We start from the raw sequence: 16,971 nt of genomic DNA, 5'->3' as shown, positions 1-16,971 counted from the left end.
TCACCCTGCAACTCACAACTCGCAGCCCACTGAAGCTAAGTAGGTGTGATGCCTGGTCAGTACCTGGATGGGAGACCTCCTGGGAAAAACTAAGTTGCTGCTGGAAGAGGTGTTAACCCTGTGGTCCATGTGGATCCTGCTGCCCCAGTATAGTGACGGGGACACTATACTGTAAACAGGCGCCATCTTTCAGATGAGACATAAAACCGAGGTCCTGACTCTCTGTGGTCATTAAAAATCCCAGGGTGTCTCTCGTAAAGAGTAGGGGTGTAACCCCGGCTTCCTGGCCAAATTTCCCATTGGCCCTTACCAGTCATGGCCTCCTAATAATCCCCATCTATGAATTGGTTTCATTACTCTGCTCTCCTCCTCACTGATAGCTGATGTGTGGTGAGTGTTTTGGCGCACTATGGCTGCCGTTGCATCATTGCTGCACATTGGTGGTGGTGGAGGGGAGTCCCCGTTACCTGTAAAAGTGCTTTGAGTGGAGTGTCCAAAAAAGCGCTATATAAATGTAAGCAATTATTATTATTAATTAAGCGGCATGCTGTGTAACAAAGCAGTGAGAGATGATCTGTTCTTGTTGACTATGTTCTCTTAATCTTTCAAAATCCTTAAAGCTGTTTAAGTCAATCCTATAGTATTTTTTATATGGTAAATTCGTTTACCTAGATTAAAATATTTTCTTAGGAAACTGAATAGTGCTGCACACAAATAATCGATTAAATGATTGTCTTTCTTTAAATAGAAACTGGAGGTATTTGTGCACCTACAGTACTGCAAAAGACATTTTATACTGTGTATCCTAAGTTATTAATGATCTTTGCCAAATATTTTATATTATGTCATTGCTTACTGCAATAACAGTTTCTGACTAACAGATAGGATAGGCTTGGAATTTCATATCTAGTCTTTCCTGAAAAAGCAATTGTGTCAAATCCTTCGTTTTTTATGGTTTCAATAACAAAGACAACCTAATCATAACGATACAAATTGTAGGTGGTTGAAGTGAATGTTGTGAAGTGTCAGTACACTAGACTATTAAGAAGAAAGAGGTGGGTGTTTAACCTTTATGGTTTGAAAAAAATATTTTGGGTTAGGGTCCTTAGTATCATTTTAGTATTTTAACGTTTTTTTTACATAAGTACAAATCTTAGTCTTTTCCGCCATTGCGATGCTGCTCGTTTTGATTAAAATTTAATAACATTTAAACGGTGAAATCAGGAGAGATAATCAGAATAAAGAAATGGTGGGTGAAATAAACCAGGCACAGAAAAAGTCGAAACATGATTAAAGCATAAATTGCTAGTAAAGCTAAGATTAGGAAATAGTTATACCAAGCGCAGGATATAGAATTTATGGTTAGAGGATAATTTATCTGCAACACAGGTGTTATAGAATATCCACATTTGTGAAGAACTTTATCACAACTGCGATTCAGTTCAGGACTGAAACGGTCCTGAGGGGTTAAAAAAAAGTTATTATGTCTTATTGTTCCTATAACATTTTATTTTTCTGTCTAACGTTTCGTAAATCATTTGGAAATAGCGGAGTTTTAGGCTCTTTAAAGTATATGGAAGTATTGTAAAAGTGGGTTTACGTCATTAGTCGGTCCACGTAATTTAGACGTCATTTCTGTAAAATGTCATTACAACCACTGGCACTTCGGAGTGGGTATAAAGTACTGGTTCCTATGTGTGTTATCTTAGTGATACAGTATTTCTTCTTCTTCGGTTCATTTTCAGAATAATCGAATAAGTATTTTCTAATGGGCAGTAGTAATATATTTGACACATTTTGTAGATCAGCCCCTAGCAATGAACTGAAGATTTTGGGAACGCGTTTTCTCCAACTGACAGAAAATCCTACATCCGATTACAATGCAAATGAGGAAGATTCCTGCTGTCTGAGTTCGGAACAGCTTCACACCTTTTTCGTTTTCATGGCTCACCAAAACACCGGCATGAGCATGAACAGTAAACCGAAGGACAAAAAGGAAAACCTGTTCACTGCAGCTCCAACGTCTCCAAACCCTGACGCGGAATCGGTTACAAAAGCGTGTGGTTTCGTCAAAGAATTCACCGATTCCATGGGCAGCTACGTGGAGGAACTATTTAACCAGGCACAAGATCCGAATTATGTGCAGGTTTTGGACAGCGCCGCGCCCTCCGTGCGTACTGCTGGAAATCATCTTGGCGCACCTGCGTTTGCGCCTAGTACAGGAGGTGAGAGTACAATATGGAAAAACTTTGGCGTTACCGACTGCCCAGTAGAAGCCGAGGACCTTTATGAAAACATGGAAAGCTCCACCAGCACAGATTGCACATTCTGGCCAGAGACGGCGTTTTCTGGTAAAGCAACTCCGTGTAAGGAACCCATGTCTCGTCCTGCTTCAGAGATAATACCCCCGAAAGAAAGTTTAAAGAAAGCATCACCTGGAGTCAACCAGTTTTTTAAAGACGAGCACCGACAGACGCTGATGAAGGCGCCTCAACTGCCGGAACTTGATCTCTACACAGTGAATATTTTGCCGGGGAGTCAATCTTTCGCGACCGCAAGGACCCAGCAGTTAGAAGTCGCCGGAGACCACGAGTCCTCTCACTCGATCTCTTCGACCAGTTCACACGGGTGTTTTGACAGGGCTCGCTGCTTGCCCGAAGCAAATCTGGATGCACCTGTAGCTCACATCCCTAGAATAAAGTCTGACCCTTGCAGCTCGGACTCTCTCAGTGGTGATGGAGTCCTGGGGTTTCTGGATTACGCACAAGGATCACCTCAGCATCTAGTCATGTATAAGAGCGAACTCTCCATTCCGGTTAGGTCTTCAGAGTCACAGCTGTGGTACCAGTCTCCTGGTTTTCACGACCACCAGCAGCAAATTGCGTATCCTAGTCCCAGCGGCATCCAGAGCGCCCGCGTGATTCACGGTTATCCGAATACATACAGCTCATACCTAGGGTAAGGCACCGCATTCCTCAAATTATCTGGGAAAACTCGTCCAGACGTATCGTATATTATAGTGAAATATAAATCAGTGTTAGAAGTTCTTAATAGCCTGGCATAGAAGTAGCCTTGATAGAAGTTCTCGTAACCTGGCATAGGATGGACCTTTAAATTGAGTAAAAGTCAATTCAATTATATTGCTAACGTTTATTCGTGTCTCCAAAAAAACTGTACTTATTAAAAGTTCAATAAATCGTTGAAAGGTGGACATTCTTGGGCACTTATTTTCTTTTCGCCTGTATATGGATAGTACAGTAAATGTGCTTGTGAAATCGACACAATGTCATTCGTTAAAGTGCATATGTTACTTGCTGGATATAAGGCGAATGTGTTTTTTAGGATGACGATTTATTTATTAAGTATAATCATCGTTTGGCTTTTTCAACGCAGTGGACATATTTAGTTTGGGGTACCACTTTTTAATTTGACTGTATTTGGAAAAAACCTTTGTTTTATTGTAAGAGTCAAACTGGCTTGTGAGTACCATTCTCTAATTGTGTAACACCGATACTGTAGCTTTGGGCAGTTTGGAATAGTTGCCAGTACACACTGTTCTCTGAAACTCATGCTATTTATAAGAGTGAAACATGAAAAGGTACTCCAAAAAGTCAACAATTAACTTTGTGGTTAGTTGAAACATGAGGTAAATTATTATTAAGTGGTCTTCTGAAGGTTGCAAATGATCAACCCCATGACTGCAAACAACAAAGTGGCTGTTGGTATAATGAGATTTTTATTAGCAAAAGTAAACATAGCTATTGTTTTTATAAAAGAGAAAGTTAATCTGTATTATTCATTATTGGGAGTTAACAAGTAACTGATTCTCTTTGAAAGGGTTCGCATATGGCACAATCTAATAAGAGCAGGTGCAAATCTTTGCCACTGCAAAAGAAAAGGATTTCACAATGTAGACAGCATAATGTAATCCCTTAAAAGTTCAACAGTATCATAAATCTCTCAGTAATCTATAGTGTATTAGCTGGAATAAAGAAAAAATGTTTTTTCACAAACACAATGTTTTTGCTGTGGAGCCTTCTTTGGGTGTGGTAAACACATTCTTCGCACCTGAAGAAGGCTCCAAAGCTGAAATGTTGTGTTTCTTCTCTTTTCAGCAAATCTTTACCTCTTCCTTTGCAGCCTACACATGCTGACGCAGCTACCTACTTGAACTACTGTACATACTGTAATTAAAGTGACTCTTAAGCTAATGACACAGCATCTAAATTTCCCTTAGGTATAGTATGTCTACAAGTGTTAAGATGGCAAAAGTATCCACAACTCTGTATGTGTTTCTAGGGTGTTGCCCCAGAAGTTATGCATGATCTGTGGGGATGAGGCATCTGGATGTCACTATGGTGTTCTCACCTGTGGAAGCTGTAAGGTGTTTTTTAAGAGAGCTGTAGAGGGTGAGTAAAATATTCTTAGTGTCTGTTGAAAATAATCGGACATGGACCTTTAAAGTTGTTTATACTTACTGGAACAAGAAATTATTAGAAAGCGCATAGTAGTGGGTCACTGTAGGAAAGCCCATGTCACATGTGTTGAATGGCATGCTTTGTATTGATCACCATTATCAGTCTTCTCTGACTTAGCCCTTGTAACAGTACAATCATGGATTTACTTGTAAAACAGGATCTTCTCTTGGTTTCTTTAGTTTCTTCTATTTCTAAAAATGCTAAAGAAATTCGGAAACTGTAAACAATACAGTTTTATATGTACTTTGTATGTACATCTACCTTAAATACATACATATATAATTTTGACAGCATTAAAAACTCCACTATAATAAAAAGCATTTCTTGTTCATTTTCATGTACTGTAACTGTAAGAAATGCCAAAATGAAGTACAATTCATTTTTTCCCTCAGCAAATGTTTTCCTCCTTTTTTTCCCCTGGCTTTACTGTTTTTTCTGTTTCGATTCATGTGACATGCTCTTCTTTTTTGGAAAGTTTAATTAATATGTGAGTCACTCATCACATCAAGTAAGTACACCCTTTATATTTTATTGTAGAGCTGAAAGATGCTTGAAAGAAGAGTAAAGTAAACACGAATATCATGTTTGCTTATATATATATGCATGAACGTATCGAGAAAACTGGACCTCTAATAAAAAGCAACCTACTTTGTTAAATAGTACAGTATGTTCTCCAACCCAATGTCATTTTTGCTGATAAGAATACATTTACATAACCTTTCCCGAACATCCAACAAAAAGACTGACAGAAACAGTCATTTATATTCTTTGAAACAACAGAAAATTATTAATTTGACCAAATGAGCATGGCAATAAAAAGTATATTAAACTTTTAATTCAAATGCTCTTCTCTTAAAGATTAAGATGTAGTTAGAGTAGATAAAGCCTTAATTAAAATCCATGCTGACATGATAACTCATCTTTCATGACTGACTTGTATTTAAATTTTGAAAAAAAGTGTTTCTGCTCAGTATATGTGTCAAATTTAATCATGTCTCCTCTCCTGTTTTTTAGAACTTTATCTGAAAGCAACAGATACGTGAAAACCTTCCTATCTGTCCCTGGCAGTGTCATCTTGTTCTTTTAATTTTCCTTGAATCTAAACCTCTTTGCATGAATGAAGACGGATTATTTTCTTGTGTATCAATTAAGCACAATCGATAGTCATCTATTTTTCTCTCAGTACATTCGGATGGAAATGAGTATAGTTTCCACCATTGCACATACCTCTTAAAAAATAATAAGCTAATATGATTTTACTGAAGCATATTGTTTCTTTAATGTTTCAGGTCGTCATAACTACCTATGTGCTGGGCGAAATGATTGTATTATTGATAAAATCCGAAGAAAAAACTGCCCTGCCTGTCGCCTGCGAAAATGTTACCAGGCTGGCATGATGCTTGGAGGTACTGAGTTTTACTTTGTTTCACATTTGACAGGAAGACGTCGTTTATTTTCTTAACTTTTATAAGAATCAGTGCTGGCCTGCTTGATGATCAAAGCTCTCATGTTATTCCTATTCCTCAATGTGATTATAGATTGTTACTGAAAAACCATTAAAAATATAAGAGCCATGCACAGTAAAGCCAAGGACTGATTAAGTAGCAACGTTTTAAATAAGTCGATTACAACAGATGATAGGATGGATAAATTATTTTCTATTACTTTTTTTGCTTCACTTGGAAGACTATTGGCAATTTTCTGTTCATGTTATCCTTTCTTAAGTATTAATACTTCTTATTTATTATGGATGAAATGGTAATATTCCTAGTGCAGTGGGCCAGAAACAACCTTGGTGCCTATTTGATGAATTACAGTAAAACTGAACACTTAGTGTTATGTTTTCCACGGGAAAATTATCAAGTAATATCAATACCACATAATACATCAGTTAAAGAAAAAAAGAAATTCAGTGTGGAGCCATACTTTGTTGAAACATCTCCACAGTATCTACAGTAAATTCTGAAGTTACTTTGAGAAAATAAAATTTAGCTAACTTTCTTTTAATGTTGATCATTATCATATGCTTTGTAAAGTTTTCTTGTGATGAAAATATGAGGTATGTAAACTATACCTTTTCAAAACTATACCTTTCTAAACAATACTTTTTCTAAGTATAGTATTACTACGTATATATACGTTTTCTAAACTTGGTTTCTGCAACTATAGAAGGTTGCAGGAGATACATATTAAGCATTACAAAAGGGCTTATTCTTTATTTCTTCTCCAGCTTTTGGGAAACTTAAGTGTTCCTTAAAATGAATCAGAGCTTGTTGACCGAGATTATTGCAGAATAGCTTTGCTTGCCATTTTTGTGTTTGACATGTTCTCCGAAACAGTTAAGAGCATAAGAGGAGCACAGTGACCCAACTGAAGTATAAAACTCTAGTAGCTTGGCAACTAGAGCAAATACCTTTTTTATTTCAGAATCTACCACTGAGGTTTAAGATGACATAGTACAATAACCTTGTAGAGCTGAACAGAATCCATCCATATACTGTATATAACTATGCTAGTATGAAATGAATAGCTTCTGGATTACACAAAGACAGCACTATCTCTTCAGTGTGCTTTTTGTGAAATCCCAAACCATAATAGCATGCTAATTGAAACATTAAATGGAAACTTTAGCCATTTAAACCTGGCTTGATTACTCCTTGTAATGGTGTTTTGGTTGAATTTAAATCAATAAAATAAAAACTTAAAGGAATTTAAAAAAATCAAAGAGAATTGTTCCCATTTGATAAAAATCGACAGTATACAGAAATAAATATGTGATTTTGGTGAAATGTTGCAAGCAAAGATTTGGTAGTTACATTAAAATTCTGAGGAATTTTGCTCAATAATTGCAAACAAAAATAGTCTTGTAGAGATACTAATTCTAGAAGCACAGTTAAAAAAACAAGACAGCAATGGATGTGAACTAAACAAGTAAAGAAAATAATCATTCTTAATAGTGTAAGCAAAGCTTAATTATTCTCTACTATTATACTTTAATGTATATACCTACTATTAGTGTACTGTATATGGATAATAAAGTTTGCCAACAATTTTGCAAGCTGCTTCTATGTAACTGCAGTATATAACAGATATCATAAATGATCTTTTTGGTTGACTGTGGATGGATGGATTCTTAATCCATATGGAATATAACAATGAGTAATAAAATGTTCATGCAGTAATTCAAAATCAACTTCCGAAGTTGTTTGAACAAATATATTCTGAACACTACTATTATGTGTTACATTATTTTTGAAACTTTTTTTAATACGATTTGTCATTTCCTTTAGGCCACATTAACAGTAGATATACTGCAGTGATTCAGAACTGATTAGCAGAAGCTTCCATATTTATGAGACCCTTCTTTATCTTTAACATATTTCGGGTTAGCAGTGAGATATTGATCATCACCAGTCTTAACACTGATTCCAGTGAAAGGCACAGCAATGTTGAGACATGGCGCATTAATGGAAAACTATTTATATTCTGTTAGGTCGGAAGTTTAAAAAGTTTGGAAGTCTGAAACCTGTGGGTGTGCGACAGCCTCTGGTCCTACGCTCCCTGCAGCCTTTAGTGACTGAAAGACAGGACGTGGCCTCTCTGCTATGTGTGCCCCCAATTCGCGAGCTTGAATTGACTCCACAGATCTCCAGCATACTCGAGGCAATCGAGCCTGAGGTCATTTATGCTGGTTATGACAACTCCCAGCCTGATACGCCCAATGTGATGCTGAGTATCCTGAACCGTCTCTGTGAAAGACAGCTGCTGTGTATTGTAAAGTGGTCAAAGTCTATTCCAGGTAAGAACAACGAAAACACAATGGTTGAATTATCACAACAGATATGCATTCAAAGTTAAATTTTTCAGCAATATAAAAATGAAAAGGTCTTTGTCACACTTTTACAATGAAAGCAACTTAGTTTCTCTTCTGCAGGACTAAACAAAGTTTTACAATGGATTCTAGTCCACATCACATTGCCACTAGCTAAAACATGTTATCCACTTGCATTTTCTTTTAAAAGGATTCCGCGATTTACACATTGATGACCAAATGACTCTTATTCAGTACTCCTGGATGAGCCTGATGGTGTTTGCAATGGGGTGGAGATCATACAAAAACGCCACTGGCAAGACACTTTACTTCGCACCAGATCTCATACTCAATGAGTAAGTATGGAACGGTCACACTGCACTTTCACCTGTTAGAAACCTCCTGAGTGTCTCAACAGGCACATGTGCTTGCTCAAGAAAAGGAGGAGCTCTGTTGTCATGCGTTCTAGCAGGCATGTAATGCTTTCGGCGAGGGAAGTAACTCTCCTTGATTTAGTGCTGAACCTCTGGTAGGGAACTGTGTTATCTGAAATGTGTTAAAAAATGAATGGCTCAAAGGTTTCCAGTTTGTAGCAGTCTATGTAGTCCAATATGGCTAGATAAGACAAATGACCTTTTCTTCATTTTAAGAGTTTTCCTCTGTTTGGAACTGTGGGCCAATATGTTGAAAAGTCCAGCGGGCTTTTCCAAATTAGGTGGCTACAACAAAAATAACTGACGATTTAAAATGAGAAAAATAAGTGTACAGCTTACAGGTAATCTTACACACCACATGTTCTCAGTACCCAAAATAAGTAATATATGGTACAAGCAAATGAAGATAAACATAGCCTTAGCACTGCAAGCATGGAAAAATGTTTTATTAATGTATTTCAGGGAGAGAATGAAAAGGTCTCCCATCTATGACCTGTGTTTAGCAATGCAACACATCCCACAAGAATTTGAAAATCTCCAAGTGACGAAGGAGGAGTTTCTGTGCATGAAGACCTTACTGCTACTCAATACCAGTACGTTTTTACATCATGACTGTCCTGCAACACAGAAAATGTACAGTAGATTCTAATTTTCATAGTTTCGGATAAGATCCGTAGATCATGAAGCCTTCCATATTTGGTCTTTCAACAGAAAAATAAATAAACCATAAAAAACAGTTAATAGACGACATGCTGTGCTGTCAGTTCTCTGGGTGGTCAAGTGACTAGTGTGATGAAGCACTAGCATTCATGGAGAATCAGCTTTTAATCAGAAGTGGGACTCCAGTGTAAGAGATGAGTGATTAATGCTGGGAGTAATTAATCAAACAACAATTTTAAAAGCAAATGTTCTAATTTAACAGAATTTCAGGAGGAGGTTAAATTCTAATCTCACACTTCCTCTCTCCTATGTATAAAAACTTGCTGGCTGCCCACAACTCTGCTCGCAACTTTTCTACCTTTTCCTCCCTTCAGACACCTGCACTTTTGATGCTGTCTCCCTGCTTCATTCCTCATAGGTGAGGGAGGATGTGACAGTGCTGATCTTAGGCCAGTGTATTAATTTCTTCAGCCAGATGAATTGATGCCAGACTTTTAAATATGCTAATTATTTTTATTCATCATATTGTTGTGCTGTTTTTTTTAATTTGACCATACTACTGAAATCAGAAATATAAAGTACAATAAATGTTTAAAAAATGTTGTTTAATGATATCTAGGGTAAAATAGAGTGTGACTTCGACCAGTGGTTCTCACAACATTTTCTCTAGTGGACACAATGTGTAGACACCTGACAGCACACTGTTAAATTCAGGATCATGTTGCGGGCCAGATTTCTTAAGAGCTTTCAAATGCCCATTTTAGAGAAAACACAGATTTTGCCGAAAAGAACACACACTGAAACCTCACTGATATTGATAATACATGAACTGGTCAACAGCTGCTAGTGTAAAGCTTGTAGCAGTGATTCAATCATGATTGTTTGCTGGCTCAGAACAGACACAGAGCCACTTATCTACACAGCAAGGAGCAGGTCCTCTGCTGCAGCAGAATTCTGCACTGCCTAGGTTTCAATGCGGTTTGGAACTTCTGTAATATCCTGGGTGCAGTGAGTCCTGTTACTCTCCGAAAGGGCTCGACAACCTTTCTTTGTTCAGAGCCATTTTGAAGTATTTAAAAGCATCCCAAGCTGCTTGTAGCTTTTCTGTATTTTTTATAAGGGTATTTACCTTTAATAAATGAAGTATTCGATTTTATTATGTATAAATGCATACATACCTTTGTTTCAATGAGAGGCATGCCACTGTGGGGTTAACTTGTATGCCGTTTTCCAGGTGCTTATAACTCATACTGTACATCTACCAAACTTTTAACATTCCACATGTATGTCTCTTTATGTCTCATTAAGGCCTCAAAAAAGTAATTTGATGATTTCCATCTCCGGGATTATAGACTTGAAATCAAACAGAACACCCATCTGTTCAGAAATGTCATAGACTTTCACCTGAAATGAACAAGACACAGGGCTCCAGCTGTACAAAATCAGTGAATTTGTTCTCTAACTCCTGACCACACCTGGTCAGGCGATTATCGTACTGCTCAGTGTCCACAGCCTCTGTTGCAGCTTCATTTCCTACCTTTTTTCTGCAGTTGTGGAAGAAAGAGGTTAAATTTCAACTAAAAAACTTTCACTGAACTTATCATATCATTGACTGTCCTCTCTTTCTCTTTCAACTCACAGTTTGGAGCATTTAATCATTGTTTTACATCAAATGCCAAATCAAGCAACTATACAGGGTCTTTCAACTGGACAGTATCTGTTTCTTGACTCCATAAAAGTTCTGATTTCTAACAAAAGTGAGAAACTACCATCCATCAGTGATCCTCTGACCAATCAGTGAAGATTTCCAGGGCCAGAACTCAATTTTCGCAGAGGTCACCAATGTATTTCTATTCTAAAAATGTTATAGGGGATCTACAGCGTAATATGTTGCCCAATACAAGATAAATGTAGAATCTTAACAAACATGAATTTATACAGTACATTAACTACATTAACCACAGTTCCTGAAGTCTTTTTGATGTGAAAAAACATTTTGTTTTTATTACATCAAATGTTCGCCTAATTTAGATGCCCAAGTTTGACAAATTCACCTTCACGTTGCTCACAACATTGACATCTGTACTCATGAGACACTTCAGTTTCCTCAGCGTGTGAAGAAGAAAGAGAAAACATTGGTCTGTATTAATGTTCTCCCCCATTGAATTCTGTAGTCATTGACCTTGCATTGTTGATAAAGCAGGGATAAAGATATTAAATGTTTCAATGACTTTTCTTCTTTCCAGTACCACTTGAAGGCCTAAAAAGCCAAGGACAGTTTGAAGAGATGAGACAGAACTACATACGAGAGCTCACCAAAGCCATACACCAGAAGGAGAAGGGGGTGGTGGCCAGTTCTCAGCGCTTTTACCGCCTCACTAAACTGCTAGATGCCATGCATGATGTAAGTTTTCTTCCCACCGCTGTTACATTCAGTGCCATTCACTGCAATCTTATATCGGAATGGGAATATGAAAAAAAAAGATCTACAGTAGGACCGCAGCTGTCATACTTCAGTGCCTGTTGTGTGTCACAGATATTCATCACAGAGTTGAACAGGAGCTACAGTATGTAAATAATGCGGAGTTGTTCTCAGAAATTTAAAGTTCTTGACTTTACATTTTATGGAGTTTTTAGACAAAAATCAGGAAGGAGGTCAAGCCCCAATCTTGCCCAATTTTGCCTACCTTTGTATAACTATCACATTGCTTACTCACTTGTATGTTCTGTTTTTACATCCCTCCCTCAGCTCCATATTGGCCCTTATATATGTGGCTGCTCTCTGGTTTATCATTCATTAAGGGGTGGGGGGGGGTTCACAGCCTCTTCCTTATGGATGGGTTGTTGTTCTCAGACAGGTGAGTTGCCAAAATAAAGATCACTATTCAAATCACTCCTCTTCTTCACATTAGTTATGGTTTGACCATAATTCTGGTATTTGACTTCTGCCAACCTGCCACATCTGGGCTCCACTGACAGGGCCTCAATAATTACTATTGTCCCCTTTGCCTTACAGCTAGATTTTTTTCACTCACGACTCTCAAACACCCTTTTTGTCAATGTCTTTTTGTGATGCCAACATACAGTATATGGAAGAAAGAGATGCCCAAAGTTTCATAAACCTATAATTATGTTTAAAATCCTCATCTCAAAAGCTGTATGGGTTGTCAAAGGGCCTTCCTTAGGGTGTGGAATGACAAGTTAATGACCTACTTCTATAGCACTCCACTGTGCTATGCGTTCACCTGTGTAAAAGGACCAATGACTCTGCTGTATCATGTACCATAGGTTTACAAATATTGACCTCAAACCCAGTAATTCCAATGCAATATGTATTGACCTCAAATGTTTAAAAAGAGCAAATATATTTCACTGCTGGTAAAAGCAGTTTTTAAGCAAAAACTCTTATTTATTTAAACTCCTTTACCCACAGTACATAAGGCTGATGGAGTTATGATTTCTTCCCCCTTTAAAACAGATTGTGAAGAAGCTGAATCTCTTCTGCCTGAGCACTTTTATCCAGGCTCATGCTCTGAGTGTGGAGTTCCCAGAGATGATGTCTGAGGTGATTGCCTCACAGCTGCCCAAGATCTTGGCTGGCATGGTGAAGCCACTCCTCTTCCACCGAAAGTGATCCAAACATTAAGTGAAGAAATATAATATTCTAGAATCCTGATTGGTGTGGATTTTGAAATACTGTATCTTCCTGGGAGATAACTGAAATATTTTCCTGGGAGGATGTACAGTATTGTAACTAAATAATTATGACATATACAAAATACTATAGGTATAGGATTTATTGATTAAGTTTTTTTTTCTATCTGTTGCTTTGGCTGTTCACTGTGCCATCACAGCATGCATGAGCCAGTTTTGTCTGTCAACAGCCAATTAGCTCCAATATCGCTTTGCTTATGTGTGTGTTGTGTGTTTGTTCAAATGAATTTTGAAACTAATGATGATTCCTCTTGACGACTGTTATTGTATTGAGCTAAAGATTAATTCTAGTAACTTTCCTATACTGCTGTTTTATTTGTTTTCAGAGTAATTACCATTGGCATACAATATTCTGTATTAGATACAGGATTTGTTGTGGTATTGATTTTTATAAAGAACTAGTGAATCAATGGATCATAGCCTGAGTCCATGTGCTTATCTTGAACTTTCAATTCAACAACTTAGCCAGTCATCAAGCAGGGCTAATGAATAAAGCATCACTTCTGGGTTTTCTGTCAAAAGGGTTATAACTACTAAGTCATGAATGGCAGTTGTGGGTCAAAACAGATTCATTTGATCTATTTTATCCTTAATCCCTGCATATCTGTTTCTTTTCCAAATAAGAGCAAGAACGAGTCCTCGTTCAGTTGTGTAATTTTTGGCATTCACGTCACTACTGCAGACACTAGTTTCTGATAAGATTTGGAGGTCCTTGATAACTTTAGAAAGTAAAATACAAGTTTAACTGGAGATTTCTTTGATGTTACATCAACGGCCCTGAGAAAATTTCTCTAAGAATATTTCTCTTTCCTGCACTTGATTTGCTGGAAATTCTTGTTCAAAATACACACTTGGTTTTCTATTATTCTTAGCTTTATGTTTCCCAGTCTCATTGCAGCATATTTTTCACCTTTTCTTAGGTAAAATTAAACATGGTAAAAAAATTAATACAACAGTTAGCACTTTATCATATACTCATACAAGCATTTAATGATGCAAAAACCCTTTAAGTTAATATGGCAGCCCTGTTCAAGATAAATGAAGCTTACTCCTTAAAGTAGCTTATGGCGTACTTGCTATTTTTTTATCCAGATCAAAATGAATAGAAAACTTAAAGTACATCTATGTTTAGTAAAAAAGTAAACTTTTAGAAGATAAAAAGTGCACAGTAATTAACAAAAAGACCCTATGTGTATATAATAACTTTACCTTTTTATGATTCTCACATGGTACTAACCTTTTGAAAGTTAACGCACTGAAAATTTTTCAGTCAATTTTCTTAAGGTTTGTATAGCATTTTGGTGCGTCTACAATGGTGTATTAATTGCTATAATGCACTTAACCAATATCAAATCTGTATACCATTTTAAGACACAACTAGTAATGTATTGGTATCAACACTTTAATTGTTAAGGTCAAGGGCTAATCAAGGTCATTCTGTTTATTTAAAGTTAGCCTGGGTTGTTTTAGAAGGAGCAATGTTGTTAAAATACACTAATTGCTCAAAATGTTTTGTCTTGAAAGGTCCATAAAACATTGTACCGTTTGGTAGTAATTGTGATAAAGGAATGGCACATAAAAGCACTCCATTATTTATTCAACAATGAAAGCTGTTTTTGGTGCATACTGTATGTGTAAATGTGAAGTGTATTTGACTGTTGTAGACACATGAAGAATAACTGTATTTGGCTAAAGTTTTGCTGCATTATTATTTATTTTGTACAATGTATTTAAATATGGGACTATTGGAGGTTTCATGGGCAATTATGCTGGTTCCAATTTCCTTTAGTACTCCTAAACTCATCATGCAGGGCTTTAACCTGGTACATCTCCTTTAAATAATCAGTTTAAGAATTGAATGCATACATTTGGCTCCTAAAATAACTTTAACTTATAACTGAATAATACTACTCACATTACCTCCTTAGGAGTCGTACCATAAACAAAACGTATCACTCAGACTATCTCACACAGTTAACTGGATAACGTACATGTGTCTAAAGTGACTACAACATTATTTAAAATTTGGTATTGGTGTAAAATACAGTTCAAAGCACAATACTACAGTACCTATTAAGACTCTTATTTAAAAGGACTATTTTTTTATCCACAACAGAATATTGTATCTTAAAATTAGGCTGAAATATTTTGCATTAAGAGCTGGGAAAATAGCTTTACTAGACAGTATGTTTTCTTGTTGTTTACTCGTTAAGATATAAGTTTGAGAGCACTTCTCTTTAATTTTCTTTAGTTCTAAAACCAGTAACAAGGAAGTTGGCACTTCTAGATGGACAACACACAACAACTACTCTGTCTTGAAAAAAAAAAGCTTTAATGTTTCCAATTTTGCTACACCCTTTTAAAACCTTTCCGGTTAAAAATTAATAAATGGATTTCCTGATCTTGTGTTAACTTATTTAGAAACATCCTCTTCCTTAAAAAATCCCACAATTCCACACAGAAGGGAGTATCATTCCTGCATCAGTGCTGAAGGTCACATAACATTCTTGTGTATTTATATGGAAAGAACACACTGGACTTGGCAACTGTTTATGATTGTAGATAACTCAGACATTACAGTTTACTTCAGAAAGTTACATTTCCTTTAAAAACAGCTTTACAATTCTAAGAAAACTATTTTCCACAGTAGACACTGAAAGAGTCAAGAAGTATTTTGCACAACATCATGTCTTCCACCTGTATGTTTACTTAGTTTCACAGGATTACACCAAATTATCCCAAATTATCCCCCAGATTGAGAACATATTTCTCTGGACTAATGACAATTGTTCTAATACCAACAATTTCCTTATTGAAAGCACATGGAATACAGTGTCATTGTTCAAACAATGATTCTTTCCTACACAAAGCTTTACAGGAAGATAACACAAAAGGGTCTAGAATCTCACTGACGATGACAATTTGTAATTCTGTGTTGAAATTATTCATACAAAAGGTTGAATCCCTAAATATTAATTCGAGCCACCAAAATGTGAAAAGCTGCATCCAACGTCATAACCTTTGTCATATTTGCTGTGATGCGTTTGCTCTTCCTCCTTAGCAAGCGAGGCAACACGTCCTTGTCTAAAAGTTCACTGCGGTTGCCCATTGTGGTAAATGTGGTTTATAAATGACAACGGGTTTTTTTTTTACAAATGCGGCTGCAATCTTGGATCCTTCTCCGGGAATTAAGCCTGTACAGTACGTACTACAACCGAAGTTGAAACAGCATGAAGATATATCTTTCCTCTTCACTTTGCCACTGTTATTAAATCTTTTTTCTGAATGCTACTTTTTGGCCACTGCTATTGAACAGAAGAACATTTTCATGATACTATTACTAAGACACCGCTATTTTGAAAATACTTTCTTTTCACGCTACTATTTATAGGTCACTGGTTTTGAAAATAGAAATGGAAATAGTGACCAGACGCTTCTTACCACGGAGTTTAAAATCAGACTGACTTGCCTTTTTGACGTCTGCACTTTTATACTGGTTTACTGGATCCAGGAGATTTCTGTTTTATTCTAATTCCCAGACAAGGCACCTCTTTAGCCTAATTCCTCACCCGGGTTTCCTAATTTCTTCACCTGATCAATTAACTTCTAAATTTTTAGATTGGATTTATGCCCTCTGGTGACTTCTGTCGGAACTACAGCTCTCTTTTGTCATACAGTACTTTACATACACTGAATTTAGAGCACAAGGTCTTGAATTCTAAGATTTGTTCTTTTTCTTTGACGTTATATCAGCTAGTTTTTCAAAGCACAATTAGATATTTTTTCATTTTAATTTAAAAGGATGCTTCTTTGGTGAGTGAATCATATAACGCAGCCACGCAGAATGCACCTGTAGTGCTGGACGTTGCGTTAT

At 36.7% G+C, this 16,971-nt stretch overlaps 1 protein-coding gene across 1 annotated transcript; it reads left to right on the top strand.

Moving 5' to 3' along the window:
• The first annotated feature begins 1,646 nt into the window (after positions 1–1,646).
• Positions 1,647–15,498, top strand: pgr (progesterone receptor). The gene is made up of 8 exons (XM_006628063.3): positions 1,647–2,958; positions 4,300–4,409; positions 5,768–5,884; positions 7,972–8,277; positions 8,501–8,645; positions 9,186–9,316; positions 11,630–11,787; positions 12,862–15,498. Exons 1-8 carry the CDS (start codon positions 1,769–1,771, stop codon positions 13,015–13,017), a joined length of 2,313 nt encoding a protein of 770 aa, XP_006628126.3. The 5' UTR covers positions 1,647–1,768; the 3' UTR covers positions 13,018–15,498.
• The last annotated feature ends 1,473 nt before the right edge of the window (positions 15,499–16,971 follow it).

The sequence above is a fragment of the Lepisosteus oculatus genome, chromosome 5 (genome assembly GCF_040954835.1).
Source record: "Lepisosteus oculatus isolate fLepOcu1 chromosome 5, fLepOcu1.hap2, whole genome shotgun sequence".
Taxonomy (NCBI): domain Eukaryota; kingdom Metazoa; phylum Chordata; class Actinopteri; order Semionotiformes; family Lepisosteidae; genus Lepisosteus; species Lepisosteus oculatus.
This window is presented reverse-complemented; position numbering and strand designations above follow the sequence as displayed.